A 17703-nucleotide genomic window follows, 5' to 3' on the forward strand; every position below is an offset into this window, starting at 1 on the left:
CGTTGGCTGGCGATGGATCCACCGGGGCTTGTAGCAACCTGCTTCGTTTTCACGCCGCTTATATCCGTCCTTTTGCACGGGAAAGCCGAAAAGCCTGGGGCAAAAACGGGCCATGAAAAGCATTGGTTGCTCGAAAAGCTGGAAAAGCTTCATGTCTTGGAGAAACCCAGAATTGCCCTGATTTCGCCATCCCTCATGATACTGACGCGACCTATCGTGATGTTCAAGGAGTCTCCATCCACGTGTAAGCATTGTAATTACCACTTTGGCAAGCTGACTCACTTCTCCCGCAAATCTCCTCCTCGTTTACAGTTGCCTTTCTATCCTGCTTTTCGCCCTCCCCTCCCCCCACAGGGACATTCGAGGCTTCAACGGCGGCGTTTTCCCTCAGCATCATGCTGGGCCTTCTACAGCCTTGTCCCTAGTTTCCGTGTAGGAGGAACTCTGCAACGAAGCGACAACAAACGGCACATCTCCAAAACAAGTCTTTCCTATAAAGGCAGATTCCTTGTACGTTCTCTCCCTATCTGTCATTCGTCGTCAAGCCCGATCTCATTCATGAAATCCTAGTGCCATACCTAGAACCCATGTTCCCCTTCATGAGTGTCCACGCCCAGGTAGACTGAATGGCCGTTCAATGGCGAACCCCACCATCCGTTTCACCTAGCTCGACCATTGATGAGTGGTATAAGGCTACCCTGGTCCAGCTATGGAGGCCAAGACCCCCACGAGGCTGGAGATTGGAGCGGTCAAGGATGAACCCAGTCACTATAACTTGCGTTCCGCGGCCGACTACGTTTCAGATCTCGACTTTGTTTCGAAATACCACCGGTACTACCAATCCTTGTAGGATCCCGTCGTCTCAGGCAGCAGGAACATAACTTATGCAATAACGATACGGGCATACTAACGAGAGGCGTGGTATGATGTCAAGAGCCATAGGAGCAAGAAAAAGTAGTACATTTGGTCCGAAGTATAGATAGCAAGAAGTACGAAATATATTGATTACAAGAAACGAAAGCAACCCATCACCCCCGCAAGAATCAGAGTTCAAGGTATAAATAAGCGCGAGCTGGATGCGAAACTGACCCATCTATACACCCCCCACCCTCATCGCAAGGCCCTTGATGTCTATGACACACGTTGGACCTTTGACCTTCGCCCATCTCCATCCACTTCTACCACCTCGCCCCCATACTCCTCAAGCTCTCTCTTTTTGGCAAAGAACGGCTTCTGATCTATAGAAGAACCCAGGATCCGACGAGCCTTGCAAGCCTCGACGACCCTCTCCAGTTTCTGCACGCTTCCTTGGATTCGGCGGCCCTCTTCGGAATCTTTGAGGGTCCCCGCTATCATGCGGAGCTTATACACCTCATCGTCGATGCGGACTTGGAGGGAGAGCATGCTCTCGTCGAGGTCCTCTCGGAGGTCTACGCAAAAAACAATACTGTTAGTCCAGATGGACCGAAAAAAACTCGGGTCACACCTACCGGTCACCAGACCATCAGCAACCTCAAGCTTCTCCTTCAACTCCACAAATTCCTGATCCCTCGTCTCTCTCTCCGAGTCGTTTGACTCCGTTGCCTCCTGAAGTTTCTCGACCTCCTTCGTGAGCTTCTTCACCGCCTCCTCCAACCGCTCCTTCGCTTCCTTCTCCGTTAGGTAGAGATCCTCCGCCCGTTTGAGCCCCCGCCGTTTTGAATCTGCTTCGGCCTTCTTCTCCCCCTCTATCTTCCGGATGACCGCATCTTTGCACCTGGCTTCGTGCTCCAGCTCAGCACCTCTGCGCAGTGCATCGTCTCGATCAGCTTTAGCCTCCGCGAGCAGCGCTTGAAGTTCAATGATTTTGATTTGTTCCTCTTGGAGCTCAGAGCTTGGCGCAGGTGGTGCACTGGGAGGTTCTGATAACGTCTCATCCTCCTCCTGTTAGGCAGAATTCAGACCATCAGACTCCGGTTGATCGATATGAAAGAGTGGTCTTTTGCTTACCTCGTCCGGTTCATCAGCTTGAGGAGGTGTTTTATACAGCTCCATTATCGAATTGGGGAGAAGATACGAACATCTGGTCTTTCTCTTGATACATCGTTGACACCTATAGGCGTATATGCCTTTTGGCATGATGCATTGAACCTTCTCAACAGCACATCTTGCACAAGGTCCCTGCAGCATTCGGTGAGCGCCAATGATCCAAATTGCTGCTATCATACTTACCTTTGCCAATTCAGTTTTAAACCACTGCTGTTTGGCCTCCTTCAGATCTTCCCACTCCTTTGCTTCTGGGACCGGCGGCGTCTGCGACAAGTGAAGGGCGCTTCGTCCATCATCCGTCCAACTATAATCTACCTAGAAAACTTACTTCATTCGCTGGATCTCCAGAGTCGGGTTCTCCACCTTTGGGATCTGTCTTTCGCGATGCTGACCTCGAATGGGGAAGGATATAGGAGCACGATTGCTTTTTTGAAGAACATCGTTCACATGCGTAGGCATCCCCAGGGACGCATTCGATACTCTCCGTACCACATCTTTGGCACGGGCCCTACAGTAACTAATAAGCACCCATATGTAAAAACAGGTATAAGAGTGTTGAGGAGCTTACCTCGGCTTTTTTTTCCAGAAACCACTGCAGCCTTGGGTCTGTGGCACCTTCAGAACCTCCTTCTTCCCTTGGCCCTTGGGTGGCGGCTCTTACCATGGGAGTCCTATCCCTCAAAACCATTGAAGATCTTGAGGACTTTGGGGTTGGAGTCGCGTTAGTTTGTGGATTTCCTTCGGGGGGCGCACTCATTGAGGTAGGATCGTTTCTAGGCCTTCCAGCTCTCCTCTTCACGGGCGCCGAGACGCTCGTAGCAGAAAGCTCACTGCCCAACGTCGGCGGCAGCTGAGATGTGGCCGCTTCATCAACAGCAGACCCTGAGGTAGAACTTGCTGTCGGCCTTTGGCTCTGGGGCATTGTGTTGAACGTGTAAAAAGGTGTCGGGCGTTGAGCGTCGGCCGAGAAAATACCTACAGAGATGCTGGAGGTCGTCGGGCGCGACTTGGAGGCGATGTCCAAGGGAGTGAGGACGGTGGTGTGGTCAATAATTCTCAAAACAAATTGAAATCAACAATCTGTATTGCATCAACGAATGCACGTGATCGCGCCTGCACTTTTTCAATCTGATGTTGAGCACTGGCACAATCAAGCCGCAACTGGGCGCAAGACTTCAATGTGTCAAGATAAGCATAATCTACCTTAAAATAGTCACTATTCGTCCGCTCCTTACTTCAAGCTCTTCTAGTCTTGGGTCAACCGCCGCCTCTTAGTTTCCAAATCACTCTCGTTCAAGTTGGTCGCCTTCGCGTCAGTTTCAGCAAGTTTCTCCCCATCTCAAAAACATCATCTCCACGGGACATCCGCAACATCGCACACTCCTGAGTGATCTTCTTCAACTCCTCTAAACTTTTTCTTACAATCTGGTCATCCTTGGTGTTTTCTCGCGCTTCCGACGTCAAGGTAGTACATTGCAGCATGGCGACTACCTGGTCGACGCGGAGTTGGAAGCGGACCATGTCGTATCGCTCGTCAGACTGGCTTTGGCGCACCTCTAACGATAGCCAAGCTAGTGAGCATAAACAATGGAAAAAATATTTACTGCGCTGACCTTTCAGCTCTTCTTTGAGAGCGGAGATCTCATCAGTGACTTTTTGAAAACCTTCGTTTTCCGTCCTGAGTTTCGTAAGCTCTGCTTCCCTCTGCTTGACCTCCGCAGACATTCTTTCTTCTGTCACCCGATTTTCCCTCCCTAGCATCCATTTCTCCTTCTCCGTTTCCCTCACATAGCGGCCATGCTCCACATGCATCTTATAGAGCTCGTTTCTGAGCTCCCCCTGCTTTATTGCCATGCGCGCTTTCTCCGCAAGCAGGTCCTGAATTTCCTTTTGATATCTTTCTTCAGCCCTCTCCTTTTCCCTCTTCGCATTTTCGCATTCTTCTCGGACGTTTGAAATTTCCTTCTTGCACCTGATATTTTCCAGCCGGAAATCCCGCGCTTGTTGCTCCAACGTCTTGACTTGGACGCGGAGTTCTACAGTCTTTTGGACCATCACTTTCATCTCTAAATCCTTCACCGCATCTGCATCATGGTCGGATTCAGTCTCCGGGTCTGGCTGAGGGGCGTTCTTGTGTTCATGTCGCTTCAATCCATTTGTGCCATAGTCCAGAAACAGGGCCCGGGCCATGCTCTCCGACAAATCGAGACGCTGCATAGCGTAGCCCACCAGAAATTCCGAGAGCCGAGAGCAATACCTGCGTGAACCTCGACAAGGCTCGCACTTAGCTGCAGAACTCATATCTGTCGTACAAGTAGCGCCAATAGCCGAGCAGCGTGAACAGCTCTAGTTAGGTGCACCAGACCCCGTGAGTGATCTTCAAAACCTGGATCCAAGATAGATAAACTCGCCTGAGGGTTTGCTCCGCTGAGCCAGAGCTGCTGAGCGTGCCGATCATACCTTCCCTTGTTCAGGCAGTTTTCAAAGTCTTTGACCAAATCGTCGGAATCCGAGCACGCATCGCTCTGTTGAGAAGAGTTTGAGTCCGACTCGGACTCGGGCTCACGGTTGCCACTCATAACGCGTTGCTGGCGAAGGATGAACCTATGACATTGCAGGGTATTACGTTGTTCATCCACGATAGGTTCTTCCGTTTTCATCATTTCGGTCGCAGTGGCTGGGGCCGCTTGAAAGACGAGAGCGCAGGTGAGTCTGGGAGACGATGTTGCGATTGACGACGCGGTACAGTATATGTGCTGAATAGATTTGCGTTTGAACGTAAATCGCATATAATGAAAAAAAGCTTAAATGGCAGCTTTCAAACTTGCTACATCCCGCTGACCCTTAGCGACGTAAGGTTTGCGGGACCGTAGAATGTGGTTACTCTGCACCGAACGCAATCCGCAGCCATTGCAAAGCTTCAAAAAAGAAAGGAAAAAGGAGGCAAAAAAAAACAGGACAGGAATGGGAGAGAGAACGCCAGTCGAGAGGGAGGGATCTGTATGTCGTACTACAGCCTTACACCATTAATTCCTTTCGTGATCATGATGAGAGGAACGATTGTTTCTATTAGACCGGATAACGAAGAACTGAAAAGCCTTGACATGAATTAATGACCTAGATATATACTAAAAAACATTTGACAGAGCAAGTAAGCATCGCGCGTTCAAGTTGAAATGTCAAGTACCTCATAACATTTTATTCTCGGCGTTGAGCCAAGCCTTTGGCAAATTGTACCGATAACTTCCATCGCGAAAGAGAACGAAGTAGTGTTCGTGGTTCCAAGGGCTCAAAACAATGTCCTGTCACGGTATGAAAGTCAGCGAGTTGAAACCCATGCCATCCCTTCTAAAGAATTGAAAAACAAACCACAGCATCGCTTCTTGACCTGAGAAGTTCGGCCAGGCCGGCTGGAACGTTATTCCACGCTAAGCAGTGCGTTCCGTTCCTCGTAAAAGTTATTGCCCAGCTATTCGCCTCTTTGCCGAGCGACAATGTTTTGACGTTCGCTCCCCCCACTTCGCCAAGTTTCTTACTGAGGGTCGCGTGCAGATCCCCCCAAACGGTGCGCCCGCCCCAAGGGGTACCGAAAGTAAAAGTACACGACACTATGTTATGTTACATGTTTAAGCCCTCTGGGAGACCTCCCCCCCTCTAGCACCTTCCAAATAAGGAAAGACACGTGATTATTCTGGCCTCCGCCGCTTCCTGCTGTGCCCCAAAGTCTGGCGTTCTTTCGACATTCCTCATCACAAAACCAATCCCCCGAAGGTCGTTCAAGGAGCCCATGACATGTAAGATGGTACTGATAAATAGAATCAGTGCCAGAGAGGTCAATCGGGTGCTGGCAACTTACAACAAAGTTGCACCCTGGTGAGTAACAGCGCAGAAGAAGTTCTCAGAAACAGCTCACTCACACCCAAAATCACTGCAGATCAGCTCGTCTTGCTCCAAGGCTCTAATCCGACGTTGTCTCCCCACTCTGGATGTTGATACTTTTGAAGATAAAGGTGTGTAATCACTGATCCCCAGGAGATGCTTGACTAAAACACAATCACCTTCAAGCTCTTGATTGTTCAACATATCGGCCTCCCCGGTACCTGGAATAACCTCTTCAGCACCCTCTTCGACAACCTCTTCATCAACCTCTGTCTCTTCTGGGAACTCCTGAGTCCTCATCAGAGACAACTTGATGTTGAAACTGGTAGATACAAGTCAAAAATGTATCATATCAGGCCTATTTATTTTAGATAAAGTTACGCGTTTAGAGGCCCCGCTGGACCCCCCTCCCCCCCAAGATGATGTCTTGGAATTTACCGGTCGGTACCCCTTGGCCCGCCCACGTACTGAGACCACCAGCTTCCACTACCGCCAGAAGCGTAGAGCTTGAGGTCTTTGGCTTGAAGCCCAGAGGCCAGTCCCTTGATGTCTGCGTAAAATTTCTGGTGAGACTTTGTAATCAGAGCGAAACTGCGTGGAGGACTCACGGACTCCGTCGGTAGCCCGCAGCACGTATTTTCCGTGAAGCCCACCATAGACGCCTTTCACCCCCGCGCACCCTACTCTGCGAAGGCCAGTCGCAAGGTCTACAGGCGCATGATCCCTGGGTTGATTGCGCTATCAATGAAGGATCAAGATGAAGTAACGTTTCAGCACACCAGCGAGATTTTGACCCATTGTTAATGTAGTAGCCTTCAGTCTCGTTACCTACGAAAGCAAAAATGATAGTCATGATGTGCGAACCTTTAATGAGATGGGGGATTTGAGGGTCTATTTGTTTTCTTGATGATTTTTATCAAGCGCCAATCGATGAATCGATTGAGCGCCTTTAAGGCCAGCCGATCTGATAGCACAAAACAATCTAGTCATGTTCGGCCACACCTCAGGTTGATCAGGTGCGTCAATTACTATTCGAGGAAACAGTTCATCAAGTTGCTTGATAACATGGGAGAGAAAGCCAACTCCGAGTCCGGGCTGGGCCAAGGCCAGTGCCGGATACGGAGTTCAGACCTTTTCCCAAGCTTGCGCGCAAGTGATCGTCGCATCAGCTCCGAGTCGCGTAGCAAAACTCGGATGCAAAAAATCGATGTAGTCTATATTTATTAGTCTCGACCTGCACAAAATAGAACAAGAAGATCAAGTTCAAAAGCAGACATATTCAAAAAATGGCAAAAGAGTGAGCGCAAGTCGGCATGAGCTGAAAAGTCCCCACTTAATCAGATTGTACCCTCAGACATGATGTGAATATACGGAATAAGATTTCCTGTAGATTGAACATCGGACGGATCAAAAGACTTGAGAGTCATAAAGGAATTAACAAAAATCAACATGATCTAGGAATGGAGTAACCTGGTTCAGAAGATAAACATAATACGTCGGAACATTGCACTCACATTTGTTGACAACTGATGGAAGCAATATCGTTACTGTCCTGACACGGCGAAAGAATCGGAAATAGCAATGACTCACAGCCATGCTTTCCGTAACGATTTCTGGCACTATATTTGGTACCATACTCTTTGAAAAAATAAAAGGTAGTGTAAGTCCTATCATAGCGCATAACGGTGGAAGATGGACCCTACCTTCAAAGTAACTGCCGTAGTCTGTTTCCCTTCCATCTGTGTACATGATCTCATCTTTTGTAAAGGACAGCCAACCAGGTCTCGGGGAAGCTGTAACCATGGACGATGGATCAATGGCTTTCAGAATAATTAACTCAACTTACTACAATTCCTTAATGCTTTGATCCGCTTTTCGGATCCCGGATAGACTGGGTCTCGAGGAGGAACTGGGTTTTGAGGAGGGACTGGGTTCCAAGAAGGGACTTGGACCGGCATCTCAATTTCCTCTCCCTTCGTTTGACTCTCTTGGGTCCGACAGATGATCGTAATGGGCTCATCAGCAACGTAACCCGGATAATTGTACGCCTGCGGATGAGAGATAGGATCGTTACCGTTCATCGGTACCTCACCATCTATATCTTTGAACAGTTGAATATTGTGGCCAATCAGTTCCTCAACCTTCATAACCCGGAACTTCAACAAAGCCACTGTTTGAGGCGGAGCAACCGACAGCATGCTGATGCGGCCCAAGGAAAGGTCCTCCGAGTCAAAAGAGGTCTTTGAGGCCACTGCACCCTCTTCGTCATAAAGGCGGTAGTGAACTGAACAAGATGCGTTATGTTCGCTCAAGTAACGATAATTTGATTGAACCCACCGTAACGTAGGTTGGCATGTCTAGTTTCAGGTAAACCCTCCAACGACACTGTCCTTGCTAATCGTTTTTCAACATCTTGCACCCCAACGACTAAGACGATAGGGTCGTCCTCAGATAAGCCCGGGCCAGTTGACCCCCTGAGCGACAATCGCGACGTTTCTTCAACTGCAGTCTGGCTTGAGAGCGATTCGAATAATGTGGTGCCTGTGGCCCCCGATAAGCCCTCGATCTTGCACAGATGCTTCTTCACGGACGAGGCAGTAAGTGGGGGTGTGATGAGCCTTGGAAGAGTGCGGCTGATGTATAGATCATTGGCGTAGATTGGATGGTTTGACGTGATTGATCCATATTTCGTGTGGAGCCGGTAGTATACTGAGTACGCCTTCGTTTGAGTGGATAGAGAGCTTTATGAAAGATAGCGCACCATAACGAGGGCCATGATCATTACCGTCGAGGGTTACCTGTGAAATTCATGACCAATAAGCATCTTTGATACTTGAATGTACTTAGTGATGTGCACATACAGGCTCTCCTCGACCGTCCGACGAGTCTTTACCAGAACCAGAGCGAAGCGCAGATGAAGCAGAAGACATAGCCGGTAGTTTTATCCGAGTTCCAATATCGTAGACGAAAGAGCTTTCGGTTGAGGTCTTGATGGAGTGCCTGCCAGTTATGTTGGTTCCGCACTGTTCCACGGTGATAGCAGCAAAAGCGCTCGGGCTGTCTATTCGAGGAATCGTGAGAAACGTATTGTGGTCAGGGGGAGTCCAAGGTTCCGCGCTAAGCGCCTACTTCCGAAGAGTAAGTGGGATGGTTAGTATTGACACTCATCTGTGAAGATGAAGCCATAAGGAACCTATTTTCGAAGAAAATGCGAAGGTACAGCTTGGGTACAGCCTGAGGCACACTATATGAGTCGATGACACGTCTTCAAAAATTGCGAAGCCTGTTTACAATTCCCCACCGTCACCAAAACACTCATGTTGATAGAGATGAGAAGTTCAAGCATGTGAGGAAAGAGGAGAAGATTTGCCAGTTATAGTGAGTTTTTGTCGAATCACGATGGTGGTAGGTGGTTGGCTCCAAACCCAAGCAAACTCAAGCATTCACACTACTACATGCTGACAGGCTGGCCAGCAGGTATCTTGGAACAAGGCATCACTTTTTCGAAATGCTAATTAAATGCAAGCTTTCCAAAGGTAATGCAACGGGTTGTAGTTAACGTTGTCCCAAGTCATTCAACGGTACAGACATAGGTATGGGCTTTGTCGGATCCGGAAGAGCCAAACGCCGCACATGATGCATGAGTGGTGATACGAAACTAATCCTCGTCCATATAACAATAAGATTACTTATCTGGGCAAGACACAGCGATACCATGCAAGCGGAAACATGCCCACCCTGGCACAAGTCGCCAACGTGCTCAGACTCCGGGTACGCTTCCCCACTTTTGAACTCAGATCCCCCATCGTACCCGGAAAACAAGCCCGCAAGGCCAACGAGCATCTTGCCCAGGGGTGAATGGACGGCAAAGTAGAACTCGCGCTTGAGGTACGGTGAGTCGAATTTACCAAAGTGGGCTTCGTCCCATACGACGATGTTACTAGATGCGCCGACTTTGTGGAAACATCCAGCAGGAGAGGAGGGTGGGTATTACGGGAGGGATGTGTTCGAGGTTTTGGTAGAGGAATTAGCGCTGTGTGGTAGGTAAGTAGGTTGGTTGGTTGGTTGGTTGAAGGTTGGTACTAGCTGGGCACTTACGATCAACTTACGATGGTTGCTGTTGCGGTTTCAATCATATGGATCAAAGCCGCGAGCGCTGCCCCCCGTCGCCCCTGTTTAGACCCTCCGCCTGGCCTCGCCCTCAGACGTTGTATAGGGCGGTCGCTGTTGCTGTTCCAGAGCTACCAACCAATGGTGCGTCGTCGGGTAAGAAACGCCTTCAAACTCGAATGAATAGTCTCAACGTGGCACGTTATAGTCAGGATCATATGCAAATCAGATGTGCCAAAATCAACAGCTACGGCGGAAGGTTTCATGAATTAGGGTGTTCCCATAGTACAATGACGGGCAAAAAGTTAGAAGGGCGGGAGTGAGGGAATTACCGCAAGCAACGTTGAAGAAGTTAATGGCGACTAGAGAGGTAATCGATGAGAGGAAAAGGTTGATGAATGAAGGGCCTACTGAGCACGATATCATAGTCAGTGAGCTACGCTATTAGCAATGAGTTGATTATTGGTTAATTATCCTTTACTTCTACCTCAATTTTACCTATTACATTTCACAGATCCCAGGCTTCAAGTTTATAGATGATTATAATGGGCTCATCAGCGACGCAGCCCGGATGGTTGTACGCCTGCGGATGACAGACAGGGTCATTACCGTTCATCGGCACCTCACCGTCTATATCTCTGAACAGCTGAATGTTCGAGTTGCAGTCCAACATTAACAAGCCTTCAGCCTGCATAACCCGGGACTCCAAGCGAGCCACTGTTCGAGGTGGAGCAACCGAAAGGATGTTGATGCGACCCAAGGAAAACTCCTCCGAATCAAAAGAAGTCTCTGAAGCCACTGCACCCTCTTCGTCATAAAGGCGGTAGTAAACTGGACAAGATGCATTAAGTATGTTCATTCAAGTAACGAGATTTCAATTGAACCCACCGTAACGTGGATTTGCATGTCTAGCTTCAGTTACACCCTCCAACGAAACTAACCTTCTTGATAGATTTTCATCGTCCCCCCAAACGATCAAGACGATAGGGTCGTCCTCAGATAAGCCAGGGCCAGTTGACCCTCTGAGCGACAATCGCGACGTTTCCTCAAATGCAGTCTGGCTTGAAAGTGATTCGAATAGGGTGCTTATGCCCGATAAGCCTTCGATCTTGCACAGATGCTTTTTCACGGACGAGACGGTATGTGGGGGTGTGATCAGCTTTGGAAGAGTGCGGCCGATGCTTGGGTCAGTTGCATGGATCGGGTTGTTTGACGAGATTGATCCAAAATTCGTGTAGAGCCGGTAGTATACTGAGGACACCTTCGGATGAGTAGATAGAGAGCTTCATGGAAGATAACGCACCAAAACGAGGGCTATTATCGTCCGGGGTTACCTGTGAAAGTTAGTAACACCCTTGATTCGGCGCAGTGATCTGCACATACAGGCTCTCCTCCAAGTCCTCGGCCGTCTGATGAGTCTTTACCAGGACCGGAGTGCGGTGTAGATGAAGCTGAAGACATAACCAATAATGTTTTCGGAATTCAGATAAGATCGTATACGAAGGGTTGAAGGCTGAGGTGGCGTGTCCGCTGGTAGCGCATTGGTTCTACTACTTAGCGCTCAAGGCTATCCATCCAAATCGTGAGAAAAGTATCGTGGTCCAGTGCTCAACCTCCGTAAAACGGTTCGTGAGCCCTTGGACATGCTGGTGAGTCCTTGATGGAGTTGAGGTTGAGAATTGGCACGATCAAATCACGATCGTGATTAGTAGAAAAGCGGAACGATCGTTTGGCCACCTGTATCCAGACGACTTTGCGCTACATTTGCAAGGACTCGACGGCCTTGTCCCAAGTCGCGGTGAGTTCAACTGTAGCACGAATATTGGTGGGCCGAACCCTGAAACAAAGAGTGGCGGTAAGATCGTCCATCAACCAAGCAATAAGATTATTCGGCCAAGACACAGCGAACGACTAGTTATCCCACTCTATATCGTCTATCACTCAATCAATCGTTATAGATATTCCACGACTAGAAGAAAACACCCAAAAAAGTCAGCACCAATATAAAAAAGGGAGGAAAGGAAACGTACACTTCGCCACTGCAATCCCTTGGTTTCCGCAATAGGCCCATCAATACCAAACGCCACGCCCTTGAACCACCAAAACGAGAAAAGCAACAGGAAAGCAAACACGCCAAAGAAGATGTTCTTGACTTTTGTAGTGAGGAGCTTGGATGAGAAGATGAAGTGGTCGAGCACGTGGGCGAGCATTAGGACTGCGAAGTACTACTGTAGAGGGTTGGGAGCTGGAGGGAGGAAGGAGGGTCAGGTACGCGTTGGTGTGTGGGAGGAGAGGAGGAGTTATACATACATAGTGGTGCAGACAGGTGACGCGACCCATGATGAGGAAAGGCACTACACAAGACATCAGCAGCTGCAGCGTGAAAAGGAAAACGACAAACCATAATGGAACGCCCAACCAAAGAAAGCAATCTTCCCAACGTACAAGAAATGATCCCATTCATCTACACCCACCACCAAATCAGCTCTCTTTCCATCTGCAAAACAAAAGAAAAAAACAACTCACGAGCATCCATATCATGATACTTCCTCTGCCACCTCAACAAATAAAGACCCAACGCGGCCAGTCCCACAAACAAGCTGATCGAGCTCGCCCACCATATAATAGGCGTGCCCATGAGGTAATACTTGAGCTGCGTGTCGCCCCAGCCACACATCCTCAGGCCAAGATGTAAGAAGGGCCAGTCAAATGGCTTTGACGCCAATATGTCCTCCTTATCCGGGTCTGGGATGAGCGCGTTGTTGGACGTCATCATCGCGACGTTGAGGTGCCAAAAGTCGCGAAGGAAGGGGGAGCGGTAGAATTTGGTGTCGCCTGCCGGTACTACATCACAAAACCCATTAGCCAATTCAAGAAAGCAGGCTGAAGAAGGAAGGGGGGACATACACCGATCATTCCAATGACTCTCCACATTCCAATACGTATGCACGTCCTTGACGTTATTCTCCTTATCACAACTAACATCCACCTGCTTGAACCCCCACTGCGGCAAAATCGCATTCGCAGCGCGCAAATAACACCCCAACGCCTGATGCCTGAACCTCAAGCGTGTCGTCAAAGAGTGTATCCTCTCCACACTCCCCTTCGTTCCTTGCTTGATATCATCCACAACCTCCACCTGCCAATAATCATGATTATCACCAATGGTTTCGTTCCCGTAACACGACACTTCGTAGTTCAGCTTCGTTACGGGTGCAAGGACCGTGTGGGAGTGGAGATTCCGCGTGGTGGCGGCGTGGTTTAGGCGGATGACGTCCCCGTCTTTGAGGAACCGGATGGGGTCGTTGGGGTTGTAAGGTGCTTCGTCCCAGCGGGGAAGAACGACAAAGTCGTTGTTGGCGTCCTTGTAGTGGTAGCAGATTATTTGTTGTTGGGTGAACCCCACCGTAAGGATTGGACGTGAGAGTGGAGGCCGCCGCCGCCCCAGCCCATGTTTTTGAGGGTTAGTTTTGAGCCGTAGGCGATTTCTACACAGCAGCGTTAGTGAGGGCGATGGTTTGGAAGGAAGGGCAAGAGACACGAACCAAGTGGGTTTTTGGCAAAGTCGTTTCCGACGAGGTTGGCTTGGAAGGCGAGCTCATCTGCGCGTCACCTGGCCCTGAATGGTTCAAGACTATGAAATGGATTTTGAAGGAAGCCATGAAGACGAGGATGGGGACGACGATGAGGCAAGTTATACGTGCACCCCTATGTTTTAGTTGGTCTCGCTACGAAAGAACTATCAGTTTGCCTGCTCCCCCCAAATACTACGAAAGGGGGCGTACCACTGGCATCTTGGTGTCTCCAAACTATCCCCACAGATCTTCGATCGTGTAGACACCCACGAGATCCGTGACGAATAGACCAATCATTTTGACGCTGGCATACGGTTAGAATTGATCTTCCAGTGGTTGGGTTGCACATACCTGGTTACGCAGCCGATGGAAAAGCCGGTAGCTCTGCACAGTGCATCGTCTCGATCAGCTTTAGCCTCCGCGAGCAGGGCTTGAAGTTCAATTATTTTTTATTTGTGCCTCCTGGAGCTCAGAGCTTGGCGGAGGTGGTGTACTGGGAGGTTCTGATAGCGTCTCATCCTCCTCCTGTTAGATAAATTCAGACCATTCAACTCCGGTTGGCCGATATGAAAGAATGGTCTTTTGCTTACCTCGTCTGGTTCGTCAGCTTGAGGAGGCGTTTTATACAGAATTGGGGAGAAGATACGAACATCTGGTCTTTCTCTTGATACATCGTTGACACCTATAGGCGTATACGCCTTTTGGCATGATGCATTGAACCTTCTCAGCAGCACATCGTCCACAAGGTCCCTGCAGCATTCGGTGAGCGCCAACGATCCAAATTGCATTTATCATACTTACCTTTGCCAACTCAGTCTTGAACCACTGTTGTTTGGCCTCCTTCAAATCTTCCCACTCCTTTGCTTCTGGGACCGGCGGCGTCTGCGACAAGTGAAAGGCGCTTCGTCCATCATTTGTCCAACTATAATCTACCTAGAAGACTTACTTCATTCGCTGCTCCGGCGTCGGGTTTCCCACCTTCGGGATCTGTCTTCCGCGATGCTGACCTCAGATGGGGAAGAATATAGGAACACGATTGCTTTTTTGAAGAGCATCGTTCACATGCGTAGGCATCCCCAGGGACGCATTCGATACTCTCCGTACCACATCTCTGACACGGGCCCTACAATAGCTGATGAGCGCCCCTCTGTAAAAACAGGTACAAGAGTGTAGAGAAGCTTACCTCGGCTTTTTTTTTTTCAGAAACCACTGCAGCCTTGGGTCTGTGGCACCTTCAGAACCTCCTTCTTCCCTTGGGCCTTGTGTGGCGGCTCTTACCATGGGAGTCCTATCCCTCAAAACCATTGAAGATCTTGAGGACCTTGGGGTTGGAGTCGCAATAGTTTGTGGATTTCCTTCGGGGGGCGCACTCATTGAGGTAGGATCGTTTCTAGGCCTTCCAGCTCTCTTCTTTACGGGCGCCGAGACGCTCGTAGCAGGAAGCTCACTGCCCGACGTCGGCGGCAGCTGAGATGTGGGCTCTTCGTCAACAGCAGTCCCTGAGATAGAACTTGCTCTACGCCTTTGGCTCTGGGGCATCGTGTTGAATGTGTAAAAGGTCGTCAGGCGTTCAGCGTCGTCGGATGAGAGGATACCTGGCTGGAGGTCGTTGTCCGCGACTTATAGACTATGTCTAAAGGAGGTACTGACAGTGAGATGGGAAGGACGGTGGTGGTCAATGATTCTCAGATCAATTTGAAATCAACACCGACATGCCATCAACAAATGCACGTGATCGCGTATGTCAACTTCAATGCATACAGCTAACGAGGTATCGGGACCGTCTGACCCCCCGAAGAGTCGGCTACTAGCGTAGCCTGGGAACGATCACCGCATCATTCGGCAAAACCCGTCAGCTCATCAGAGATTCCGCCAAGAGGACTCAGATCCACTGATGCTGGACGTCCGATCTGTCACGTGCCACTGACAGCGGCTATTTCCGAGCTTCGGAAACGCAAGTCGACGCTTGGTCGACACCGACCTCAGTCCCATGCTCGACCACTATTTTATTACATCTAGTAGCGGAATACGATTTAATTCAATAGAACATGCTTGTTATTGAATGGGAGGAATAAATGTATCTGTTGTGCTTTGGCAATGTGACTGGCATTGGGCTCAGACTGGTCTTGGTGAAGTGTAACTGGACTCGAGGCTAGAGGTTTCTCAAGACAAATAAAAGTATTAACTCAATTGAATTACTATCTTTATTCATGTAGCAATGTTCGAGGCCATAAAGTATATGTTGGGAGGTGCCTGGTATGGTTGGAGAAGATTGGGCCTGTTTTCTCTTCTTTTTCAGCTGGAACTGGCAAATGGTATCATACTGTGCTATATCAAGTTATTATACAAGAGTTTGGTACACCAGCGGAGACCTCAGAATGTAAGTGATGTGGAAGGCAAAGGAGGACACACTTCGGAGAAGCTTCTAGCCGGGTAGCTGGTGGTGGCTGTACCTCCCCCCCCCCACCCGTGGGACTCAACGTACTGGATCGGTGGATCTGAGTCCTCTTGGACTCCGCTCTACACAAGTCTACACAACAACTTACGTAGATTTTTTGTCGCGACAACCTACATCTCAAAAAAAAATGCCATGAATTTCGAAAACAGGGATACTTTCAAATTTCAAACGACTGTTGTGAAAGATACCTCAGTTTTTTCTATAAATGACACGGAGTGACGGAATCAACACCACCAAACAGTTACCAAATAGAGTGTTAGAACTTAGCGCTGTATACGCTTTATGATACGCATTTTGTGGCGACGGTAACGGATTTCACGAGGAATAACTTTACATTGTTCTAATACAAATGGATAGTGAAAGGTATAAAGAAGAACTTACAAAGTCAAGCTAAGCATCAACCAATCAACAACCAATAACCACAAAACTAGCAAGTAACAAGTCCAGCACCCAACTTAAGCATGATGCATGATGTGTTATATGTGTCTAATGCATTCAATGACTCTTCATATATGTGGAACTGAATGTTTGCGAGCAGTGTGATAATTACAAGAGGCTCGGAAACGAGACGCGACGGACCCTTCACTACGTCACGTTCAGCTATGGCCGCACGTGAGGGCATCAGCGGCGTTTTCCGAGGGAGCGTCCAGGCTTGTAGCACTGAGGCTCGTGGCCAGGTCAGCGGGCGGTCCGACATTCTGGAGGTATCGATAGACCAGAATTCAAAACGCTCCACTTAGTGACTTTGTTTAGTTGTGGAGTCTCAGGGTACGTGCAAACAACCTAACCAGGAATTTATGACTATATACACAACAGCGCGAAGGGGCGGGAAGACAATGCCTGCCAATTGGCTGTGGGAAGTTGTTTGGCCAGCTCCAAAGGTAAATAAAATCACTGAGCGGAGCGTTTGGAGTTCTGGTCTATCGATACCTCGTTGGCTGTAATGTTCCAAAATCCAACTGAATCCAGCCGCAAAACTTCAATGCATAATGTACCAAGATAAGTGTTACTACCAATCCTAACATAATCTACTCGTCTGCTCCTCACTTTAGTCTCTTCTAGTCTTGGGTCAACCGCCGCCTCTTATTTCCATGCAAGGATATGAACGGTCTTGCAGTTTCCAATTGAAGTTCACGCTCGTTGGTCGCCTCTGCGTCAATCTTCGGGACAAGTTTGAGCAAGTTCCTTCCTATTTCGAAGATATCATCTCCACGGGACATCCGCAACATCGCGCACTCCTGTGTGATCTTCTTCAATTCCTCTAAACTTTTTCTGACAATCTGGTGATCCTTGGTGTTTTCTCGCGCTTCCGACGTCAAGGCAGTACATTGCAGCATGGCGACTACCTGGTCGACGCGGAGTTGGAAGCTGACCATGTCGTATCGCTCGTCAGACTGGCTTTGGCACACCTCTAACGAAAGCCAAGTTAGTGGGCATGAACAATGAAAAATTTACTGCGCTGACCTTTCAGCTCTTCTTTGAGAGCGGAGATCTCATCAATGACTTTCTGAAAAGCTTCGTTTTCCGTCCTGAGTTTCGTAAGCTCTGCTTCCCTCTGCTTGACCTCCGCAGACATTCTTTCTTCTGTCACCCGATTTTCCCTCCCTAGCATCCATTTCTCCTTCTCCGTTTCCCTCACATAGCGGCCATGCT

General features: G+C 49.0%; 4 protein-coding genes across 4 annotated transcripts; all 4 read right to left on the minus strand.

Annotated features, from left to right (window-relative positions):
• Nucleotides 1-1131: 1131 nt before the first annotated feature.
• On the minus strand, nucleotides 1132-2950 carry LACBIDRAFT_300072 (uncharacterized protein; the record flags this gene model as incomplete). Its single annotated transcript, XM_001882885.1, has 6 exons — nucleotides 1132-1430; nucleotides 1491-1923; nucleotides 1990-2160; nucleotides 2212-2292; nucleotides 2357-2536; nucleotides 2597-2950. The coding sequence occupies 6 exons, from the start codon at nucleotides 2948-2950 to the stop codon at nucleotides 1132-1134; spliced, it is 1518 nt and encodes a 505-aa protein (XP_001882920.1).
• A 371-nt stretch (nucleotides 2951-3321) lies between these two features.
• Nucleotides 3322-4245, minus strand: LACBIDRAFT_300073 (uncharacterized protein; the record flags this gene model as incomplete). Its single annotated transcript, XM_001882886.1, has 2 exons — nucleotides 3322-3584; nucleotides 3642-4245. 2 exons carry the CDS (start codon nucleotides 4243-4245, stop codon nucleotides 3322-3324), a joined length of 867 nt encoding a protein of 288 aa, XP_001882921.1.
• Nucleotides 4246-5077: 832 nt separating this feature from the next.
• On the minus strand, nucleotides 5078-6731 carry LACBIDRAFT_294650 (uncharacterized protein). Its single transcript, XM_001882887.1, has 6 exons — nucleotides 6687-6731; nucleotides 6516-6631; nucleotides 6364-6457; nucleotides 5398-5599; nucleotides 5214-5330; nucleotides 5078-5165 (listed from the first exon to the last, which is right to left on the minus strand). The coding sequence occupies exons 2-4, from the start codon at nucleotides 6561-6563 to the stop codon at nucleotides 5487-5489; spliced, it is 255 nt and encodes an 84-aa protein (XP_001882922.1). The 5' UTR covers nucleotides 6564-6631; nucleotides 6687-6731; the 3' UTR covers nucleotides 5078-5165; nucleotides 5214-5330; nucleotides 5398-5486.
• Nucleotides 6732-7244: 513 nt separating this feature from the next.
• On the minus strand, nucleotides 7245-11512 carry LACBIDRAFT_294651 (glycosyltransferase family 39 protein; the record flags this gene model as incomplete). Its single annotated transcript, XM_001882888.1, has 14 exons — nucleotides 11321-11512; nucleotides 10906-11268; nucleotides 10627-10848; nucleotides 10350-10424; nucleotides 10157-10264; nucleotides 9645-9860; nucleotides 8769-8968; nucleotides 8669-8705; nucleotides 8245-8616; nucleotides 7754-8191; nucleotides 7611-7727; nucleotides 7498-7526; nucleotides 7422-7433; nucleotides 7245-7322 (listed from the first exon to the last, which is right to left on the minus strand). The coding sequence occupies exons 3-14, from the start codon at nucleotides 10709-10711 to the stop codon at nucleotides 7245-7247; spliced, it is 1767 nt and encodes a 588-aa protein (XP_001882923.1). The 5' UTR covers nucleotides 10712-10848; nucleotides 10906-11268; nucleotides 11321-11512.
• Between the last annotated feature and the right edge of the window lie 6191 nt (nucleotides 11513-17703).

The sequence above is a fragment of the Laccaria bicolor genome, genomic scaffold (genome assembly GCF_000143565.1).
Source record: "Laccaria bicolor S238N-H82 LACBIscaffold_18 genomic scaffold, whole genome shotgun sequence".
NCBI lineage: Eukaryota > Fungi > Basidiomycota > Agaricomycetes > Agaricales > Hydnangiaceae > Laccaria > Laccaria bicolor.